This window comes from Hoplias malabaricus, chromosome 6 (genome assembly GCF_029633855.1).
Source record: "Hoplias malabaricus isolate fHopMal1 chromosome 6, fHopMal1.hap1, whole genome shotgun sequence".
NCBI lineage: Eukaryota > Metazoa > Chordata > Actinopteri > Characiformes > Erythrinidae > Hoplias > Hoplias malabaricus.
The window spans coordinates 315,144-339,842 of record NC_089805.1 but is presented as its reverse complement, the minus strand read 5'-3'; the positions used below and the strand labels follow the sequence as shown (position 1 = coordinate 339,842).

Genomic DNA, 24,699 nt, shown 5'->3' with positions numbered 1-24,699 from the left:
CATATTTACATAGTTCTTAAAAAATATCAGCCTGCAAAAAAAAATTTGGATTGACATAGGAGGGCCAGGTTCTTCTGTGCTTTTTCTTTCGGTTTACACATATTTTTGCACAATTTCATGGGTTTAAGTGTGGTAAAGCACTGCTATACATGAGCCTTCAGTGCCCATCCACATACACATTAGGATTTGCACATTTCAAACAAACGAACACAGTGAAACATATACACAAACATGACAACTGACATGACACCAGTGTAGCAAGTTTGAAGTGTATTAAATGTAATAATGTAGAGAGAAATTTGAGGCTAGTGAATTAACAAGAAGAAAAGTAAGTAAGTAAGCCTTAAGCGAATTCTCTCTATTTTAATTAAATAGTTTTTGTCATAGCCTAACTATTATGAAGCATATATTATCACTCAAAACTCCTCTCATCAAAACTCATTTCTCATCATCACTCGTTTCTGTTTTCTTGCATTTATTCCCTCCTTACCTGTTCTTCAAGAGGCCCTTTCTGGGCTGAGCAAACGAAAAAATAACAGAAAAGTGCTATTATATTTATTTATTTTTAATAATTATGGGGTTTTCATAATCACCCTGCTCTTCATCCGAGTACAAAGAAATGAGGAGATGCAGTAAGAAATAAGAATTTCTGTGAAGAAGAGAGTGTGGCGTGGCAATAACAAAAGGGACTGTATTGAATAACAGGCAAGTTGCAGCATGAAGAAGAAAGAAAATTTGAGCAACTAAAACATTATTATAAACAACAAACCAGCAGCATAGGAAAAAGCAGTGGAGATAATCTGAGTGGTACAGTATAGAGTGGGGAGTGGCAAAATATAGTGAGAAGTAAAATTTCCTTGGTTTGACAACATATTTGTTGATTTTTTAAAGAAAAATGTGAACTTTTTTCAATAAAGGACATATAAATAAGGACTTCACTACAAATATTTGTATAACAAAGCCTCTACAAAAATGCTGGGACATTTTTTTTATTATATTATATTTATTTTTATTATATTTATTGTATTAACTTGGGACAAGTTAATACAATCATCAAATTATTCATTCTCTAGAATATTTACCAAAAAAAAAAAAAAGATTTACCAAATAGATGTTTTTAATGACATTTATGTATAATTTGTTGCCTGCAACACCTTTTCAAAAAAGAAGTTTATTGAGGTAACCTATTATTAATTAATTAATTCATTATCTGTAACCGCTTATCCAGTCCAGGGTCGGTCGAAGCCTACACGGAATCATTGGGTGCAAGGCAGGAATACACCCTGTAGGAGCCAGTCCTTCACAGGGCAACACACACACACACATTCATTCACACCTATGGACACTATTTTTTTGAGTCGCCAATGCACCTACAAACGTGTTTTTTGACCGTGAGAGGAAACCGGAGCACCTGGAGGAAACCCACGCGGACACAGGAGAACACACCAAACTCCTCACAGACAGTCACCCGGAGAGGGACTTGAACCCACAACCTCCAGGTCACTGGAGCTGTGTGACTGTGACACTACCTGCTTGCACCACCATAAATGAGTATGCTACAGTTTATTGTTTATTATCATTATCAGCAATATACTAAATACATATATACTTAAGTATACTTGGCTTATACTAACAAGTATACAAAAATGTCTAAGTATATTTGGAGTGTAACTGAGAATTCTTGTATCATACATAATATTTTGGTTTATTTGGCATTAGTAAGGGGTGGAGTATCTAAAAATAAAAATGTACATTGCTACAACTGTAAACAGGGTTAACCAACACCGAAGCAAAAACATTTGGCTGATTTAACTGACAATATTCTTCCAAGGTTTGAGCAGAATGAAATGCAAAACCACTAAAAGCCTAAATATTTTTTCATGAAACAGAGTTTTCTTTCAGGGAAAGCATAACATAAACACTGTTATTCTAACTTTCTTGATTCAGCATTGAAATTTTCACATAAAGCGTAGAGATAATATTGGGGTTAGTGTTAGGGTTAGGCAACGTTATAAGGCTGCTTTATCACTTTATCACTTGAGGTTGCTAGTTTTTCCACATCTCTTTTGTACACAGTTTACAAATACTGTGGATGATCTTGCATCTAAATGCATCTAAATATGCACCAATTTCACCATGATACCAGGTTGAGTTTAAGATAGTATAGTAACAGGCTTGATGCATATTATAGTCCAGTACAATTATAAGTGGCATAGAAGTACTCAAAGTTTGCCACTCTTACACCTACAAAAGTATACAAAATTAAATTATATTTGTGTTTACCGCTGAGTAATCATTTGGTAGTTGATGATAATAATTGCTGCAGTTGTAAGTGAAAACATATCAATTTGATAGTAGCTTTTGTTTCTCTAAAATCCCAACATACGCCTCTATATCAATGGTACTTTTACATTTAAGTCACCCATGCTACCCAAGGGTATTAATGCACCCCATACCCAAGATATTACTTTTACACTATTTAATAATAACTTTCGGGATAGTCACCTTTAAGTGTCTTTGTGACCACATAGCCTGGCCCTAGAAACTTTCATATTACTGGTATATGGCATTCTCTTTGCTTAATAAGATTATAGGATGCATTTCTTCATACAGCAGCAGAATGTGTTTATCACAGCAGTGAGTAAGTTTATCATGCAATATTGTCTGAGGGCTCATTGGTTATGCACATTTAACAGTGGTTTCTGGCTTTGCCCTACATGGACTGAGATTCTCCAGATTTCCTGTATCTTTTCACAAAATTATTTATGGAAGAGGGTTATTAATTTTTCTTTTGTGAACAAAAGTTAACTGTGACAATGGGTTAGATGACTTAACTCTGATTCTCATGATTCATCAAGAGTATTGAGAATCTTTTGTGCTATATGTCATCTAGTCAACATTGATAGGGAAAATACTATGAATGGCAACTAACTTTTTTTTACATTATAAATTTGAGTGTTCTTACTATATTTATGTTTTCTGACTTCAATTTAATGATATACAACTCTGGCTCAGGATGCGATTGGAATCAACTCCTCAAGACCCTAGCAGGACAAACATGAAGCCACCCAAAGATATGTGTCTAATTTGCAGTAAGAGAACACTCCTTTTCTACCTAATCATAATACCCTCACCTGTTACCAATTCACCTAATGTGGAATCTTTCAAAACATTGTAACTTGAATATTATAACATTTTAATTATTATTTTTATCCCAGCTCTCTAAGTCTGTTACAGGCAACAAAATACAATACCCTAACCCAATTTTTGTAGTCACTGTAATCAGTGAAATTAAATTTCAAGAGCGATTGAACAAATTTGAGTTTCTTGCATTTTACAAAATGTCCCAAATTTCTGGCAATGGGATATTATCTTAAAAATATGCATTTCAAATATTTTAACTGAACCATTATTATTTAAGAAAAATAAGAACCTTGCATGATGTATTTTCCAAATAAGATTATATTTTTTCTTTGACAAAACATTTATTTACAGTTTGAAATCATAGTCAACAGTGAAAATAGAAACTTGGGGTGCACAGGAAATTGGTCATTTTGATGATGGAAGTGAGCTGAAGATGACTGAACTTTGATTCTCATAAATTCAGAGTACCATGCATTTATGCAGTAGAAAACTGATGAGAAATGTCAAATCTGATTTTAGAGACACAACTGTGAATGTGCAGTATAGAATTTCCTTTTCCCATTTCTGGCAACCCAACATTATGCATATTTTTGTGTTATGTGACATCTAGCCTACTTTATATAACTGATCAATTAGTTCAAAAGACCTTGTGGTCTGGATTATGTGTGCAATCACCTAATCAAAAAGTGTACAGAGTGTTAATTTACCAGGACTGGGATTGGAAACACATGGTGTAGTACAGGGTGTTACTGGTCACATCAAGAACATAGGCAACATTTAGGACTAATGTTTATATAGTGTTTATATCACATTTACTTTAAAGATATAAAAGGGAGATCGTCTTTCACTATCCAAAATGAATCACAATTCAGCCACTGAATTAGCATCACTCTATTCACATTATTTCCGCATATATGAACCAAAATAAGTATATGTATCCATTTAATCATTCCACCATTAAAACAAGCATAAAAATTCACAGACTGTCCCCTGCTCCCCTTGAGTTGTGTAGTAGTTCTTCTTTTAGATTCAAGGGAGTTTATCCTTGCCACTGTCACCTTTGCCTCAAATGGGGTTATACATCTTTTTTGGTTTTGATGTTCCTCAAATTTTATACCAGGAGCTCATTTGGTAGTTAAGAAAAACAGCATGTGTGTAGACATTTTGTAGTCTGTTATTCTACATTTACACTGCTCATGTGCAGCAATGGATGTGATCACTTTTGGGTGTAATAATCATCCAACTGAAATCACATCTTTTTAAGGTTTCACACACTGCATTGTGGACAGTTAAAAACAACTTTATTTGTTGTGCTATCTAGTGTAGACCAGAAGTAGATGGGTTCCCTTTGACTACTGATTTCTCTCAAGGTTTCTTCCTCATGCACTAAGGAATATTTTACTTACAAACAGGATTCCAAAAAAGTTGGGACACTAAACAAATTGTGAATAAAACCTGAATGCAATGATGTGTAGGTGACAACGTCTAATATTTTATTCAGAATAGAACACAAATCACAGATCAAAAGTTTAAACTGAGAGAATGTATCATTTTAAGGGAAAATATGTTGTTTCAAAATTTCATGGCGTCAACAAATCCCAAAAAAAGTTGGGACAAGGCCATTTTTTACCACTGTGTGGCATCCCCCCTTCTTCTTACAACACTCAACAGACGTCTGGGGACAGAGGAGACCAGTTTCTCAAGTTTAGAAATAGGAACGCTCTCCCGTTCATGTCTAATACAGACCTCTAACTGTCCAATCGTCTTGGGTCTTCTTTGTCGCACCTTCCTCTTTATGATGCACCAAATGTTCTCTACAGGTGAAAGATCTGGACTGCAGGCTGGCCATTTCAGGACCCGGATCCTTCTCCTACGTAGCCATGATGATTTGATTGCTGCAGAATGTGGTCTGGCATTATCTTGTTGAAAAATGCAGGGTCTTCCCTGAAAGAGATGACGTCTAGATGGGAGCATATGTTGTTCTAGATCCTGAACATAGTTCTCTGCATTAATGATGCCTTTCCAGACATGCAAGCTGCCCATGCCACAAGCACTCATGCAACCCCATACCATCAGTGATGCAGGCTTCTGAACGGAGCATTGATAACAACTTGGGTTATCCTTATCCATCTGTCCGGATGACATGGCGTCCCAGTGTTCCATGAAGAACTTCAAATCGTGACTCATCTGACCACAGAACAGTCTTCCATTTTGCCACACTCCATTTTAAAAGACCCCTGGCCCAGTGCAAATGTCTGAGCTTGTGGAGCTTGCTTAGAAATAGCTTCCTCTTTGCACTGTAGAGTTTCAGCTGGCAACGGCGGTTGGTACGGTGGATTGTGTTCACTGACAATGCTTTCTGGAAGTATTCCTGAGCCCATTTTGTTATTTCCTCGGATGAAGAGCAGGGTGACTATTTGAGGTGCAGTGACGTTTAAGGGCCCGGAGATCACGAGCATCCAGTAGAGTTTTACGGCCTTGACTCTTACAGACAGCAATTGTTCCAGATTCTCTGAATCTTTTGATGATGTTATGCACAGTTGATGATGATAACTTAAAAGTCTTTGCTATTTTATGCTGGGTAACACCATTCTGGTATCGCTGCACTATCTTTCTGCGCAACAATGGTGGAATTGGTGATCCTCTTACCATCTTGGCTTCAGAGAGACACTGACACTCTGAGAAGCTCTTTTTATACCCAATCATGTTGTCAATTGACCTAATTAGTGTTAATTGGTCTTCCAAGCCACTTATTGCTACTTGTCCCAACTTTTTTGGGATTTGTTGACACTGTGAAATTTTGAATAAACATTTTTTTCCTTTAAAATGTTACATTTACTCAGATTAAACTTTTGATCTGTCATCTATGCTCTATTATGAATAAAATATTGACATTTGCCATCTCCACATCATTGCATTCAGTTTTTATTCACAATTTGTTTAGTGTCCCAACTTTTTCGGAATCCAGTTTGTACAACAGCCCTTGGCTTACTAAAAGAGGCTTGGCCTCTTTTGCTTCATGCCTTTTTTTCGTTGTGAATAGTGCCTTATATATATAAAACAGACTTATGATTTAAAATTTGAGTTCAATGGGAAGATTTAGTTCCTTCAGAGGCAGCTGTGAAAAGCATGGTGTGTTTAGGGTGTCAAGTCCAAAAGATGAGGTGCAGTGAAATGAAAAGCATATGAGTCCATCCAGCAAAATGCATCAATCTAATCAAAGAATAAGTGGGGAGTAATAGTTGTCCACAATGCAAAGTGTAAAATATTCATTTAGTATTAAAAATGGATTTAGAAGCAAATGATTTCAGTTGGATGACACAGGAAATGCCTTTATTGCTTTCACGGTTGAAGAGGGGAATGTATTTATATTAAATAAATAATGCAGTGTCAGCACTAATCCGCTTGCCTCTTGTGTGGTGGAGATCAGTCGATGGTAAAAGTAAACAATCCATAATTACAATGAGAAAACTTTAGGGGGGCAAGTGCCCCCCCACCCCAAATGTTGCCTATGACTAAGAATATATGTCAGAAATATAATGCCGAAAATAATGTTCTACTCACCTGAGTGTTTGGATCCTGGGCTTGGAGTCTGGGTAGAGGAGAGTCACAGTCAGGACTATAATGCTCACAGAAGTCATATGCTGCCTGAGGGTTGGAAGCAATTAGCAGCTGTTGAATGTCCCCCTGTGGAGAAGTAAAGTTCAAGAAATATTATTCATTCATTCATTCATTGTCTGTAACTGCTTATCCAGTTCATGGTCGTGGAGGGTCTGAAGCCTATCCAGAATCACTGGGCACAAGTGGGGTGCACCAGTCCTTCACAGGGCAACACACACTCACACATTTCCTTACACACTCTGACACTTTTGAGTCGCCAATCCGCCTGCCAACATGTGTTTTTGAACCATGGGAGGAAACCAGAGCACCCAGAGGAAACCCATGTGGACACAAGGAGAACACACCAAACTCCTCACAGACAGTCACCTGGAGCAGGGCTTGAACCCACAACTCCAGAATCCTGGAGCTGTTTGACTGTGACACCACCTGCTGTGCCACTGTGCTGCCCTCAAGAAATATTAATGAGCAATAATAAAGTTGACAAATTAATTAATAAATTGGACAAATTATAAATAAATGTAAAGCATCAAAATGAACACGAAGGCAGAACTGACATATTATATTAAATTAACACATTCAATTAAATCTTACTGAAATCTGAATGATAATATACTCACAGATTTAAGGAGTATATGCAGAATTAAAAATCTGATTCACCAGGGATTTACACAAGCACATTTTCACAGCTGACACATAAACATCAATTAATGCACCCGTAAACATTTTGGAGTGGGCGCTGGACTCTGAGCAGGACTTGAAGACTCATGGGGCAAACTCCAAGAATGCTTTAAGACTTGGGGGTTTGGGGACGGTTCTGGGGTTATTTTTTGGGATAACCCAATGTTGGGACTGTTTGTTGTTTTTGTTGTGTGTTTGTGTGTGTTGAGCTTAGTGTGTGGTGTTTGAAATGATCAAAAAGCTATCCATCATCAGGGAAGCTTGCCAGTCCTGCCAAGCCTAAATACTGCAGTGTTCACTATTTCTTGTTCCCTACATCCTTGTTAGGGCATAACATAGAGTATGCAGTATTGCTGTGTCTCAGAACCCATCTCTGGTGATGTAACACTAAGAAGCCTAACCTAAATCTATCTGTGAACAAAAAACAACCACATGTCTCAACTAATAAATGCATGGAGGTCAATCACTGACATGAGTATTTACAGGAACACTATAAAAATTACAGCTTATAAATGATTGTGGTGTTCCACAGATCTGTAATAAGGAGAATAGAGTCCCTGTGGCTGCTATTCCGGGTCCTCTGCTGGTTTACTGGACTAAGCAACTTCTGATTCACGGGGCAGAGGACTCTTGTGAGAAATGTGAAACGCTTAATGGCATAAATCTCATGGATGGTTACTACAAGATAAATCTAGCTCAGTATTCCTGGTACAGATATTATGGCAGAGAGAGCTAGGAGGAAAAATTAGAGGGAGCAAGCGAGACAAGGTCGTACAAGAATTAATACTGGACTGAATTTACATAGAGTGAGCTGAAACAGACATGAGAACACAAGTTAGAGTAGTAAATAACTCTGTTGTAACTTCCTTCATGTGTCGCAGTGTTAGTAAGTGATACGTTTTGTTTATGAAAGTGTTATAATTAGGCTTTTGAGAGTTACTGAGTAGTGAGCCAGTGTTTGCGGTTGCTAACTTTAGCCGGATTAGCTCACTTCTTAGCGTGGAAAAATTACTGCTCGCGAGAAAAAAACACTAAGAAGTACACTCGCACATGTGGAAGTTAAACTTTTACTCGCACAAGTAGAAGTACACTCGTGAGCAGAGATGAGCCAAGTGAATTTATTTGGGTGCGCTAATCAAGCAGTGAGTGATATTGACAGTCTGGCGGCGAGGTGAGGGCCATTTCTGCATCTGGCTGCACGTTGGCACTGTCGGATGGCTGCTGTCTGGGCGTGAATGCGACACGCCACGTCTGGCCCAACTGCGGGTGCACGTTGGCACTGTCGGCTGGCTGCCATCTCGGCGTGAATGTGGCACCCTGTATCTGGCCCAATTCTGGCTGCATGTTGGCACTGTCGGCTGGCTGAAGCTCGGCATTAATGTGGCACCCTGTATTTGTCCCATTCCGGCTGCACTTTGGCACTGTTGGTTTGCGAGGCGATTGCCATTGCAGTTAGGACACTACACTGATCAGAGCATTTTATTAAATACTTCGTATCAATTGTATGTGGCGGCACACGAGCAATTTAACCTTATATTTTATATTTTACCCATAGAAATAAACTATTACAACCGGTTATGAACCAGATCTGGGCCGAGTCTGGCACTTATGGCGTGCTTCTTGCTCTAACTTGATCGTGGTCCGGTTATCGCGATTCAGTTATGGATTGATGTACTAGAGTCATTTGAGCCGCGCCTCAGCCACAACACTCAGCTGAGTCTGGGCTGAGAGTTTCCCAGACTCGGGCCAGTACTATCGCCCGGTCTAAGGCCATACATCACAGCCGAGACAATGCAGACTCCACGTGCCTGAGTGTTTTTGTTCCGGCGTGTGTCATTCGGCCCGAGTGGGGGCCGATACAATTTTGCTAGCTGGGAAGTGTTTTTCTGTCGGTTGCTATGGTTATAACAGCTAGAGTACAACCAAAGTTACACTTTAGGGTTGTAATAACATGGTCCAGTGTGTATTATGAGCAATATATTCATTCATTCATTCATTGTCTGTAACTGATTATCCAGTTGAGGGTTGCAGTGGGTCTAGAACCTTCCTGGAATCATTGGGCGCAAGATGGGAAAACACCCTGGAGGGGGTTCCAGTCCTTCGCAGGGCAACACGCACTCACACATTCATACCTAGGGACACTTTTTGAGTCACCAGTCCACCTACCAACGTGTGTTTTTGGACCGTGGGAGGAAACCCATACGGACTACTACCTACATCGTGCTGCCCCTGAGCAATGTATAGGTTTATTTATTTAACATTACACTTATATATAATTATATAGGGTTTTATCATGTAGTCAACATCATTTTATTTGATTACACAAATTCCCCTGGCTCAACATCAGCTGACAGCCATTCACAAACTATGTAAACATCACTCTGTGTTTGTGTGTGTGTGCGTGTGTGTTAGTAAAGGCCCAGAGAGCCATTTGTGTTCATGTGAGTGACTGGATTTCACGGCAGTACTGTAAACGTGAATTACGCTCAGCAGCAGGTAGGGATATCTTACCTTGTATTCTTGTAAATCTAATTTTTAATATTTGACTTATATTTCTCTGAATGTTATGTATTTGAATTATAGTTATCTGATAAAATTCAGATTTAAAAATCCATAAAAAAAAAACACTCAGCGCAAGGCAGGAACACACCCAGTCCTTCACAGAGCCTCACACACTCACACCTCGGAAACACTTGAGTCACCAATCCACCTACCAACATGTGTTTTTGGACTGTGGGAGAAACCTGGGGCACCTGGAGGAAACACACTCGGACACAGGGAAAACACAACAAACTCCTCACAGATAGTCATTCGTAGCGGGATTTGAACACAAAACCCCAGAGCTTGGAGCTGTGTGACTGCGTCACTACCTGCTGCGACACCGTGCCATCCTACACCCGTCATGAAGTCATAAATATGTTGAAATTAAATTTGTGTTCATATTGATATTAAAGTCATAATATTTCAGAAATGTAAAGTCACTGTGGATTATGGGATGACACTTCGTTCCACTTGTAAATCTACAAATCGTAGGCGTGGCCCCATCAGGTGAAGCTGTGTGCGACATAAAATTTCCATTTTATATATAATATATATTTATATAGTTGACACATCAGAATGGTGGTATTGTCAAAGACATTCAAAATATCTGCTCGTACTTGTTGCGTAAAGGCCAGTACTTCTGTTGCAATCTTCAATTATTGAGCAAAAGGGCCAGCTCATCAGCATCCCTTTAACCAAATGAGCAGTTGAAAACACTGTGTGCATATTCAACACGCTTTCAATAATGAGCTGTGAGGCACAGTTAGGGGCCCCATTCTAAGAGAAGCCTATAAAAAAAATAAAAGATTTGCATACAAATTCTTTCAGAATATGAAAAGAGGAAAAAAGTGAAAAGTGAACTACTGATGCTTTTATATTCTCTAGTACTCGTTTAAACTTCCCCAAGAACAACACAAGTTTTTTTCTTTCATTCTGCTACAGTAAAAACCCATTGCTCTGTATTAACTAAGTCTTACCTTACGGTTTGTCCCGATGCTAAGTATCACAATCCAATCAGAGTTAGGTTTTGTTCCCTACAGATCTGCCTCTTTTTGGCCAAATTTCAAGATGGTGAAAAATTGCCCCAGACTCCTCTCATAAACTCATGTTAAGGCTCTTTTTTTTGAGCAGAAGAGCCTTCAGTACATAGTTAGTTGGTTCCAGGAGGGCTCGCCCCAATGTACTTTTGTGATATACAAAGTGAGGCGTGTTCCAAATGCCCCCTATTCTATTCCCTACATTGCTCACTGCAGCTAGCGATCTAGTCATTATGACTTCTGTAAACTTCACAATACTCTTTATTCTGGAACTCCTGCACCTAAAATAAAATGTGTGACTGAAGAGTGAAAAATGTATAGAATTTTGTATGAATTTTGATAAAGCTGGTCTCTCTTCAAAATATCTGTGAGGGCGACTCAATGATAATTTATTTGTTTATGACCATAGTTGATTGTTGATTCGTTGTAGAGGCAAAGTAACTTTAAAGAATACATTTATAATGAACTCCTGAATTCTCCACATTTCAGTTTTACATCTCATGTTAAAATTTCTGTCTTTACTGGAATTCTATGAAGCTGCTTTTTGACAACATCGGTTGTAAAAAGCACTATACCAATTAATTTGATTTGATTTGATTTAATCCACAAATTTTGTAGAGTATGTAGATAAAGAGAAAGCTATATGAATCGTGTTTACTGGTGGTATTTCTACATGAGGTGACCACAGACCCAAAATAAATTCTGAAAGTTCCTTACTATTTCATTCCACATTTAAAAATGATGTAGTGCTAAGATGAGTGTTTCCCCCACACGGACATGAGGAGACCTCATTAAATAGTTATTTAATAACTATTTAAATCTGTTAAATCTGGAAGTCATTTTAATTAGTATTTTGTATTGAATGAGGTAACTATCTGGTCTCGAGTTTTTCAGGAATTTCATCACAGCAATAATAGCATGTCTGCAGCAAGAACAGAGTCAAGCTCACATCTCAAAATGTATTGAATCTACTGACCTGGAAGACCTCCTCATCCAATATCCGAGCACCAAATACAGTGATACCCTTGGTGTCCACCACTGGCTTGTTACTTCTAGGAAGAGGTCTGGTCATGCGCTTCTTGCAGTCAAGCAGGAATGTAACATTTTTCTTTTGTACAGAGATGGCAAGACGATGCCACCTAAAAGATTAAAAAGATTATCAGTAACACTGAATAATTTCTAATTATGAAGTACAGTTTTTGAAGGCAATGGAACATACATTCATTCATTAATTATCTGTAACCGCTTATCCGATGTAAGACATATGTGAATATAAACATTGTTCAGACCAAAGAATATCATGCTGAACATAGGCATAATGCAAAAAGTGAATTAAAAGATTACATTTTATACACCTTTCCACAAATGAACACAGTTATCTGGAGTCTTATATCATTACATATGTTTGTCAAAATGCAACAAATATCATTAAGATATAATGGCCCTCATCCTCATTCCTTTTTAGCAGCAGTGAAAACCAGACACAAACCCTTGTTTTTACTAAGTACAAAAAGGGAGCAAAAGCAGAACAGCTTGTTTTATCCCATTTTTTTTAACATAGGAAGCTAACAGAAGAATGACCGGATTTTTTGGTGTCAAAATTTGTGGGTTAGAAGGCACTTAACATACCTCAACGAATATTCAAATAAACTGAAAAGATGTTTTTTTTCCATTATATATCCTTCTGAAAATGTATTAAAATGTTGTCTTAGTATTTAACAAAAAACACTATATCTATGAAATATTAGCAACAAAATAGACCCAATTTAATTATTTTACAGATGATACACAATAATTTTTTTCATAGGTTTGTGTTCAGCTGGACAGTTTACTGACTTGCCATCAGCCAAGTTGATCCCTGTAAACTGTGGGTAGTCCTCTGGTGCAGGCTTCTTGCTCTGGTCCTCATACAGGAAAACAGGTGAGCGGCCCAGCTCGAGTCCCAGCTGTTGTACCCTCTGCTCACTGTAAATTGACAGTAGGAATGCCTGGAGACCAGCCTTGGCCTTAACCATGGCCATGATGGAGAAGTTCTCTGGAAAATTACCTTGTGATAAAGAGAAACAAATAAACATATTTAAAATGACCAAAAACCTAGCTAAATTAGATAACAATTAGAGATAACAATAAGAACTAGAGGTTGTGTACAGTTTGCTTTAGAGTGTGGTTACAAAGCGATCCTGCTCTAAAATGAACAGCGCTTTAAACAGTAAACTTACAAAAAAGACAAACAACAAAATGCTTTGTATTTACGTGCCTTGAGTTGCATTGACAAAGGTTAAAAAAAAGGACAATTTTTCTGTTTCTTATTCCTTGCAAATTTATGTTTTGACTTCTAAGAAAAACATGAAATATTATTCATCTTTATATGGATTATATGGATTTGGAGTAAGAAATAAAAATTAAATAACTATCCGTTTTTCATTTTTTAATATCTGTTTTAAAATGAAAATAGAATGACCAAAATGTACACTGACCCATTTAGCTTGTCTGATTTGTATGACCTGGAAGTTATGGTCCTGTTTACTTTATTCAGTTTTACTGGCTTTTACACACGTCACTTGTTTTTCTATTTTGCCTTATATATTAAAATCAATGAGACAATTTATTTTCCATTTTTCTATCTCTACTGAAGTAAATCACAACTAAAACCATGGATATCCCATTCAGAATGTTCTTAAAATGTATAATGTTAAGTCCATGCCTTTTTTGTTACCACCTCTTCTGTTTGCACATTAAAATAAAAAAGAAAATAAACATGCTTTTAAGGATTTAAACCTGACACCTTCCATTTATCTACAGCTCTGGCACTCTTCTGTATTTGTATTTAATGTATTTAATGGAAAATGTTTTTCTTAATTAATTGGAATCAATGAGTCAGTTCCATCTATCCTGGATGCAGAACTTGAGAGCTGACTGGACATGTTTTACATGCTTTAGTCACCTCAATGAAGGCCTATTAAATGACTATCAGCAGCTTTATCAGCATTTTTCCTGTTTCGCCATTTTTGCTCAGTACTCTCATTTCTTTAGACTCCTTGTCTGTTTTAATCTGTATAATCTCATCTAATAATAATAATAGATTTTATTTGTAATGTACTTCACTTTTCAAGGAAATCTTCTCATCTAAATGCAGTTCCGCCTCTGTGGATGGAGATTCTAAAGTCTCACCCTTGACATCAACAGCAAAACAAAAACAGAACAGCTCCTTTTATCTTATCTCTTTTTTTCATTCTAGCAGTTTTCTGACTTACATAGTCTATAAAAACGCACTAGGTAGTCTTATTTAACATTTCGTGGATTGGTAGGCACTCCAGGTGCAGAAATTGATGTACCAATGCCCCGAACATGTAAGTTTTTCTAAATATATCTCCTTAAATGTAGCAGTATGATAGCCTCTTAAGTAATAATATTTTAATTTCTGAATCATGAGGAAAGATTTATAGATAACTAAACATTTCTTATTTCTTAGAATATCTGGATGTTGGTAGCCTTCTATACTTCAGATTCTATACTTTAAATCATAAAAACTCACTTCATGTTCTAAAACCCTTCAATCGTAGTGGTCATTTATTGCCTGTTGTCAAGCTATGTTCCAATCTCAATTTCAGTTTAAGGCTTAATTCAGTTTCTCATTCATTAATTGTCTGTAACCACTTATCCAATTCAGGGGGCATGGTGAGTTCAGAGCCTACCTGGTATCAATGGGTACAAGGTGGGAACACACCCTGGAGGGGGTGCCATGTGAAGCCAAGTCACCTGCCAACATATGTTTTTGGACTGTGGGAGGAAACCCACATAGACACAGGGAGAACACAACAAACTCTTCACAGACTAGGAGCGGGGCTTGAACCCAAACCTCAGGTCTCTGAGGTTAAGTACAAGGAAACTAATTGCAGTTAGCATCTACCAATTAATGGAAAGTATTTTTTCTAGAATATTTATATTGGCACCTGAGAACAGTTGCTTGGTTGGGGCAGAAATCTGGGCCTTCTTAGTGATGCGGTAGGCATAGTCGGGAATGCCTGTACGACGAGAAGTGCAAAAACCTGGAACCTTCTGCACACCTTCTGGAAGTGAGGGTAGTTGCAACACCTGCAAAACATCAACTGGATCTGTGTGACAGACAGGAGAGAGAAGTTGTTACATACAAAATACTATACAATAATTATAATATAAATACTTGAACAAAATCCAATTAATCAATTCTTTAGAATCAGAGTTTTTAAGTACAAAGTATAAGCTGTTTAATTGTGAAAAAAAAAAAAAGTAATTCATTTATACATGTTCCATGAACCACACAGTAAGTGTAGATGCATCTGCATAATATCAATTAGCTTTTCAGGATTCTGCATTATTGGTGATATAATTTCCTAACTTTCCAGCATTTAATATCTTCTTCTTATTGCTTTACTATAGCTGTCTCAAAACCACTATCAAGTAAATATTGTGTGATTACCAAAGTAAAGCTTTGGGCTATAGATCCCTTCCAGTGAAATCAAATGTACCTTGATAATGTGCCATGTAGTGTTTTATATATATATATATATATATATACACACACTACATGGCACATTAACAAGGTAATTATTATATATATATACTGGAAGACATGTCATGTGTAAAATAAGCAGTCAAGTTGATATTGATCATTTGAGAGTGTTAAAGGAACGAATTCAGACAACCAGGCTTTCTTACATCATATTCCTAAGGAATGAACCCCATGAACTTACAGGGCAGGGTTTTCAAGTTACTAGTGAGTGGTAGTAAGCTAATTGGAAATAGAGGTGGAGACAAATTGCACATTCATAGAACTGTGTGTAATATATATTTAAAAATTATATTTACACTTTAAAGGCAAAATTGGCAGATGTTGTGTTCAAATGATCTAGTAAAATAAAAATCAGAGATGCATGTTTTTATTTGGACTGCGACAATAACGAAGTGAGAAAACACAGGTCATAAAATTGTATAGAAACGATTGGAATGGGAATTTTTCTTGCTTTTAATAAGTACTAATCATATTGTTTATAGTAGTGCCCTCAAGTCACGCTCGAATTTAGTTTTACGATTCAGATTCACAGAAAAAAATAAACTACGAGCCACATCAGCTACAGCCTGTTTTCGAACGCTACAAAATGTCCGAAACACAAATTAGTGCAAATAAACAGTGAATATAACACGTTTCTGACACAGAAATAACACAGCAGTAAAAGTGTCAGAGTGATCTGAATGGTCTACTTTAACAGAAACCATCGGGTAAATGGCGCGAAAAGAGAAAATGCGATTGGGAAAGAGATTTAAAAAAAATAATTAGCAGAAAAACAAAGAGATTAAAAATAAAAACAACAGGTGTTCCTACACAATATTATGAAAACGTGCATTCTGATATATTGAGTATGAAATGCTAACATAATACGTAAAATGTTAAATGTTTAGTAAACAGACGAATCTTTGCCTCTGATTTCGTGGTGTGCTCTAATCTAATCTAATTTGCTGAACTCTGTTCAAACGCAGCTCTGTGTGTGAGTGAGAGTGAGAGTGAGAGTGCGCTAGAGCTGCGATGACCGTTTGAAAGTGTACTCTGACAGAGACTGAGCGTCGTGTCATGGCTTCATTACACCGTCAACAGACACATGAAACAACATACAAACTACAGAAAGCACAACATCAGCTTCTTAAAACCGTAAACAGGATTGTAATCACAAAAACACTTTGTTTTTTAATCAAACGTTGTTCCATCAGCTAACTCTCCAGTCTGTGGTCGAAACCGGTCTTTATGAAGCACCGGTGTTTGTAAATAAACCGCCTCAGTTCCCCGCTAGGCCTCTCTCTCCCTGCTCATAGCAGAGGCGTCTGGTGTTGTTTTAGACAGAGAAAAGAACTCCAAACGTTGAAAACAACGAACAGAAATGAGGATTCCTCTGTTCCTGCTCCATGGTTTTGCGGTTTCGGATCTCTTAAGGTGGAAATGCCTCCACACTCCGGAGACGGCTAACTGCATTAGCGACAGTGCTACAAACTAAACACCTCGAGTTACAAATGAGTGTCTCTGGTAATTCAATCAGTGAATTAAAAACTTACAGACAAGTTAAACTTCATCCACATACAAACAACTGTCGTTTTTCCTCCTCAAACACACCGATCCACCTTAAAAATGCGGAGCTTAGAACTGCGTGTCCCCACATTTAAGAGCGCCTCAAACAAAATACACAGTTTTAGATAAAAATTGTTCTTTTGCTGTTAATAATTTAAAAGCTGTTCACTTTGGGAAGTCCGAGGACGTTCAGAACCCAACAATGCTGGTGTCCACGAGTTTCAGAATGCGTTGGGCGGAACTGTGTGATTAAAATTAAAGACCTCCCAATGAGTAAAATCTATTACATTTTCTGGATCTTTGATGTTACTCATAAAATATGAATACGTTCTATTCAACATATCCCAGCTAATTTATTTAGTCAAAACTGTGTAAATTTCAATTAATACTTTGTTCAAATTTGTTGAATTTAGCTCAATTTTATTTCAAACTACATGACGTCTTTTTATTCAGTTCAAGTTACTATTAGTTTTTAACTAAATATTAATTTACCCAGTCCCACGTTTTACAGTGTATGCATTCACATGTATATGTACACAGTGAATGTCCTGGTACCAAACAAGATTCTAACTCATCACTTTGGCATTACTGCGTAAAAATGATATTTCAGATGATAAAAGAAAAGCCCTCATTGTGTCACCTCCTAGTTATACCAGAGTGAAACAGAAAGTTACAGCTGGCCATTTACATGCAATTAACTTTAAAACTTAAAAATGGCAAACTAATGGCATTATAATGTAGTTACATTTAATTATATGTATGTATTTTTATGTATGTACAATAACTGCACTTCAATTAAGGTTAGATTTTTGTTATTACTACTAATGAAAGATCAACAGGACAAAGAAATAAAGATTGTCTTTTACAGCCTGTATTGCTCATTTTTGCCAGGGGTGCTAATATAATTAGAGGGCACTTTGTAACTTGGAGTTTAATTTTCCCAGTTTTCTTTGTCTAGAATGTGACTATGTACTGGGTTGTGTGGTCCAGTGAGTCATCGTGGCTGCTAAATTATAATCTTAGCACTAACATGGGGGATATACTAACCACACACCCTCTAATAGCAGGCAGCAATTGCACTAAAAAGATTTTGTTTATATAGACTACCCACAATTACAGCATACACCCTGGGATTTAGATTACTATAAATAACATTAATTCAAATGTACCATGAACAGTGTACCAGATTCAGTCAGACTCAGTTGAAACATAACAGAGATTCTTCTTATTGGCCCAGAGTGCGCTAGACATATACAGTCTGATTTTATGCTAAATTTAAACAGATTCTTAATTTCATCTGACAGAGGCATGAAAAAACCTTGGTGTCACAACTGAATCTGATCTGTCTTTGTTAAATTATATTACTAGGATGAAGTTTTCTTCATATTCAAAATATTGCTTAGCTAAAAATACACTAGCAATTCAAGATACCGAAAAATGTGTTCATGCCTTTAACACTTTTACAATACTTCTGGGTTTTAACTTAAAAGCCTAAAAATCATCAGTTGGCCCAGTGTGCTATATCAGACCATATTAGTCAGATATTATCAGTGCTACACTGGCCAATCAAACTCAGAATAGATTACAGAGTTCTTCTGCTGACATACAAAGCTGTAAATGGTCTTGCCCCTTAGTCCATAAGTGAACTTATTTTATGTTATAAGCCACCAAGCCTACATGGGTCATAATGTGCAGGCTATCTCTTTGTGCCTAGAATAATCAAATCCCCTGCAGGGGATAAGCATTTATATTTAGACCCTTCAAGCTGTTGTGTAACATCCAAAGTTAGGGATAAATAAAGTTAGCTTAGATAAAGGGTACACAAATCAGGTTTATGGACAGACAATTGTGTCATTCCACTGCTCTCATTCATTCTGATAAGGCCTGCTGGATCTACATTTTAAACTCTAACAAAGTGTATTTTGTGCAGTCACCAGAAAAATATATATAAGAATATATAAGAATTATATTTATGTATCACTGTATAGCTGAACTAGTACCCATCCTGTTGGACAGATTCTGAAAAAAAGACTTTCTGAATTGAAGTGTCCATCATTCTACCAGATTTTACCATGAGACTGCACCTAGAACAAGCCATAAAATTTGTGGATTCCTCTTCATCTCACATTAAACATTCTGAATGTGCCAGAATGTCTCAACTTTATACCCATCAGCTGACACTATCACACTAACACTACTCAAAATTATTCTGGAGGCAGTGCTGCCTTTAAGACAGAAATAACGTAACTGGTTATTAGTCAACAGGCAGAGATGAACGTGATTTGTTAAAATGGATTGGGCAGAGATTTTCAAATACAATGCCGTAAAAAACAGTAATGCTCCGCCTAGATTCTTGTGGTTTGCGTCCTTTGAATGCTACCTCAGAGGAAGCTGCAGTATGTTATGCTGCTTTGCTGTCTCTGAGGCAGGTTCTGTATAAAAGTACTTTCCTGTACATTTGATTTATGGATTGCTGCTTTTGAGGAAGCTGCAGTATGACATACATTCATTCATTATCTGTAACCGCTTATCCAATTGAGGGTCACGGTGGGTCCAGAGCCTACCTGGAATCATTGGGTGCAAGGCGGGGAATACACCCTGGAGGGGGCACCAGTCCTTCACAGGGCAACACAGACACACACACATTCACACCTACAGACACTTTGGAGTCACCTACCAACGTGTGTTTTTGGAAAGTGGGAGGAAACCCACACGGACACAATAACTTCACACACACAGTCACCTGGAGTGGGAATCGAACCTACAACCTCCAGGTCCCTGGAGCTGTGTGACTGCGACACCTACCTGCTGCGCCACCATGCCACCTGAATGACATACAATAATTGTATAACTATATTGTGGTAGATCACACCACTGTATTTTGGTAGATGATCAAAATGTACAAGATATATATGAACCAGTGTACAAGACATATATTACAGCAGGTTTTTGAATAGTTATAATAAATAGAAAAGTAAAATCTGTGTATTTCACAAATATTTACACCCCTAATGAATAATTAGCATATCAGAGGCTGTGAGCATGCACCCAGAGCGGCAGGCAGCCAAACCTGGGAGTGTTTTGGGATTCAATGCCTTGCTCAAGGGCACTTCAGCCATGGATGTTCCTGCCAGTCCTGGGGATCAAACACGCAACTTTCCATTACCAAGTCCAGTCATCTAACCATTAGGCCAAGGCTACCTCATTCATTCATTCATTCATGCATGCATGCATGCATTGTCTGTAAATACTTGTCCAGTTCAGGGTTGCTGTGGGTCCAGAATCACTGGACGCAAGCAGGAATACACCCTGGATGGAGTGGCAGTCCAACACAGGGCACCACAGACCCACACATTCATGCCTATAGACACTTTTGAATAGCCAATTAATGTGCGTTTTGGACTGTGAAAAGACACCAGAGTAGAGCACCCAGAGGAAATCCACTTGGACACAGGGAGAACACACCAAATTCCTCACAGACCCAAGAACCCTGAAGATGTTTGACATCAATACTACATCTTGCGCCACTGTGCTACCCCATTTTGTCCAAAAAAAAAAAAAAAAACTGATCTTAATATAAATGTTGAATCTTGAATCTCTTTAAACCACAGTTGTTGGAATCCATTAACTTACTGCAATGTGCATCATCCCTATGTGTTCTTCAGTCTTATAATATAATGCTTTATAAGACTGAAGAACACATAGCAAATGATTTGCGGTCTTTCCTACTTGCAGATTTTCTAGATCCTTTCGAATCTGAGGTCCACACTCACAAGTTTACCATAAGGTTTAGGGGGACTGGAATGGCCATGGCAAAAGTTTGAGACTAGGGTCAGTTCTTTTTTAAACCATTTTTGGCATAATTTTGTTTTGTTCTTTGGAATTATTGTACTGGAGGATCCAATAATGGATCTTTATGCGGCAGTCATCTTTTGAATTAATATCTTCAGGTACTTTATGGAGTCCATGATACCATGTTAAAATTTTCCAAGTGGTCCAGGGTCATTGAAATTAAGTAATTTTTATCAGGGACATGGTGGGTTTTGAGCCTATCTGGAATCATTTAGCAAAGGCAGGACACAGTATGAGCCGGGTGCCATCATAATGCGAATAAGAATTTGAAATTTAAGTAGTTAAATTGAAATTGTACATTTTAAAGAGAAGATCTTTTTTTCTCTTTACAAGAGGTTACCAATATTTGTGGAGGGCAAGATAAAAAAAAACATCTTGACAAATTCTTAAAAAGTCCTGTAAGTTTTAAAAGTATTTCTTAATTTATATCTTTGGCTTCACCTATGAGAAGATAAATTAAAAATAATAAGCATACACTGCATTTTTATTTTCTGAACCACTAAAGCAAGATGTCTATCTTTCTTTCTCAGAAAATGACCACAAAACCACTTTTCCTGAAATCCGATTGTTCTTTCTGTCACTAAAATTACATCTACAAAGGATCTAGGCTGTAATTTATCTAAAAATATAGCCACAGGCGAAAAGAACAACTTAAGGTTTTTCTTTCTTTTTCTTTCCGCATCCAAAAACTGCTACCCAAGTGGAGACACATCATTACAGCATGCTCAAATAAAAACATAGTGCAAAGGTATATTCAATGAAATTACTAAAGAAGGTCTATTTTTTATTTTGTAAAGTAATTAAGACATCTTGATACATTCACAAGTGTGTACTGGAATGTTCTTATATTAGGGACTAATTTATATATAAGGTAAAGGTATGAGTAACTGTTTTCTATTTGAAATAATGACTAAATAAGTAGCCTAATCCTTAATGCTTTACCTAGACATGCATCATTATGGAGCATATGTTGGACAAATGTCTAATCAATTAAAACATTCTGAGAAGTGTTTTAGGCTGGTATGTTTTAAGTCTGAACGCTTTCATTGCTTTTAGCAGTAAATTCTACTTTTTTCCCCAAGCAATATTGATATTATGCCTCACAGGAAAAAATCAAACTGACAATATTATTTTAGGTCTAGCCTTTACAGAGAAGGTGAGATCCACTGCAGTATCAGCCATATGTGGCATGTATATGAAATCTACTTAGCTCCACACAGTGAAGCATTCATTGCACCACCATGTTTATAAAGAAAAAAAAAACTCAGCGTCACACTGACCTTACACAAACATAACTGAATAGAGCACACATACACACCGAGACACTAATGCTTTCAGGCAGAGTCCCTTATAATAAGCTATTCATAAACAGGGACATTTATTCTGCATTACTTTAAATATACAAAGGACATGAAAGCCTCCCTAAAATGGCTCCTCACACTCCTCCAAAGTACAAAAAGTACAAACAGTGTAAATGCATATAAATATAGTGGTTTTAAAGTCTAGTTGTGTTGCCTAAAGGCACGTTCCAGTTTGCAATGGCACACTCCAGAACAATGTAAAATAATGTTTGCGTGTGTCCTGGAGATGAAATTAGGAATATGAAATCAACACAACTTAAATATCTTCAATAAATACAGAATATTAGAGAATTATGTTTCCCAACTAAAAGTATATAATATGTATTCTTGAGGTTAACTCCACACTAATAGCTTTTCTGAGACTGTATGGGGCAAAAGTGCCTGGTGTCAGAAAGATACAATTATTTGTTCGAAATAGGACAGTACATCACGCTTTGTAAAGTCCTTTTGTACAGTGGGTGAGAGTCTGGGGTTTTTTAAAACAGTAGTCCGGTCATACTGAGATGCCAGAGTTCTGCCAAACATACCTGGACACCAGAGCACACCGTCCTAGCCCATATCCCCTACTGGAATACTGAATTATGTTGCAACTTAAAATGTAATTATGTTCATACGTCATAATACAGTGTATTAAAACTAATTTATTTTAACACTAGTGAGCTCCAATTTCAAATATATTTAATGACGATTATAATTAATGTGTAAAAGTGAAATATCCCATTCGAATGCAAGTGCTTGTTGCAAAATGTTTCATTTCAATTTTTAAATTGTGTAAGGAAGCTGAACATTACCTGATCGCGCCTGTGCAGTCTGGCAAAGGATGAGCGTAACAGCTAGAACCAGCTCCGGGCGCCACGGTCTTCTCTTCCTCCGAATGTCCATAGTGTCCAAGTTTGGCGCTAGGTAAAACTACAAAGAAGAACAGTATCTAATCAGTTGATCTTCTCAAACAGAAAGTCAGTCAAGAAAAGAACCGACTGAGCTTTATATGAGCTACGCAACGGTGACTTAAGAAACTTCTTGTAATGTACACTCACCTTTTATACATCTACTTATAACAAAATGTAAATTCTAGCAGGGGAAATATTCTGATTTTTTCAACATAAATCCCTGACACTAAAGTTCGAATGAGTCAGAAGAGTGAGCAGACTTCCCGAAGTCCCGGGAGCAAGGGACTTGGAATCAGACTCAGACTCAGACTCACTCACTCTCTCTCTCTCTCTCTCTCTCTCTCTCTCTCTCTCTCTCTCAACTAACCAGGGACAGCGTATGTGCGCATGTGTGTTGAGAGAGGGAGACGACGTGCGTACGTGGAGAGAACTATTCGCAAAAGAAAGCAAATGTTGCCATTCGTTCTGTGGCGTTTGATCTGTGCTCAAATTTGACTAATCTCAGAGTTTGACACATTTCGCGTGCACGCGCTTCATGTAGGGTGTACACTCGCTTTCACTGATGCTCTCAAGTGTTCAATCAGTTTTTTTCTAAAGGCGTCTTGTACCGTACGTTTAACGATATAAATTTCTAATGGTAAAAATGTAGCCTTCGGATAATCGAATTCGTTTCGTTTATATATGAAAAAAAATAAACATCATGACAGTGAATACAGAAAACAGCTGTGGACCAGGAACAGACGAGCCATGTGGACGTCTAATGTCGGTCTGGCTCCATCACCTTCTACATGAGTGTTAAAAATGCCGAGAAGAAAAAATAAATAAATTAAATTAAATAATGACAACAAAGGTGAAAATTGGAACAAATTATCCAAACAATTAGAACATGCTCTGCTTCTTTAAGAAAGAAAGATAAACTGGTAGCCAGAGTGCCACATGAGAATTTGTAGCTTACCTTTTATTGTTTAAATACAGTCAAATGCTCCAATATGTTTTAATTTTGTCTTATATGTCAAATATGTCTTATATAAAATGGCAGCCAGGCATTGTTCTCAGTGTTTCTCAGTCTGGTGTATGTGCCTGTGAGTGTTTTTCTTTACCCTTCACATTTGTTTCCTGTTTGTTTCTGTTCACTTCTTTCATGCATTCTAGTTTTGGTTTCCAGTATCCTGCTCATGCTTATTTTCATATCTTATGCTGTTTGGTTTTGTTAATAAACATTAGGCTACTTGCACTTTTGTTGACTCCGTGTCCCTGCACTTCCATGACAGAACACCAGACCGCCACAATGGACGCAGCGAATAATACATGAGCAAGGTGTGTGATTCACTGGTCTGCATTTACTTCCTTCACGCTTCAAGGCAAAGCCTCCCCCTCAATGGAGGATTGCTACTTCAAGGGTGGGGAAATTTTTGTGGTAAAGTTAAGGGTTGGTTCCGTTAGCCTCAAACCTCTGGGCTACATAGGTTAGGCTCATA

General features: G+C 37.4%; 1 protein-coding gene across 2 annotated transcripts in view; it reads right to left on the bottom strand.

Moving 5' to 3' along the window:
• The window catches only part of col11a2 (collagen, type XI, alpha 2), a 66,582-nt gene extending 43,086 nt beyond the window's left edge, over positions 1-23,496 (bottom strand). The window contains exons 1-6 of one of the 2 annotated variants that reach the window (XM_066675783.1): positions 23,369-23,496; positions 23,123-23,240; positions 14,975-15,136; positions 12,858-13,068; positions 11,998-12,160; positions 6,709-6,831 (exon numbers count right to left, since the gene is read on the bottom strand). In XM_066675783.1, the coding sequence (XP_066531880.1) occupies positions 6,709-6,831; positions 11,998-12,160; positions 12,858-13,068; positions 14,975-15,136; positions 23,123-23,213 (750 nt within the window). In that variant the 5' untranslated portion in view covers positions 23,214-23,240; positions 23,369-23,496. Of the gene's footprint in view, positions 1-6,708; positions 6,832-11,997; positions 12,161-12,857; positions 13,069-14,974; positions 15,137-17,105; positions 17,208-23,122; positions 23,241-23,368 lie in introns of those variants that run through there. The other variant, XM_066675784.1, reaches the window with a different exon arrangement.
• Between the last annotated feature and the right edge of the window lie 1,203 nt (positions 23,497-24,699).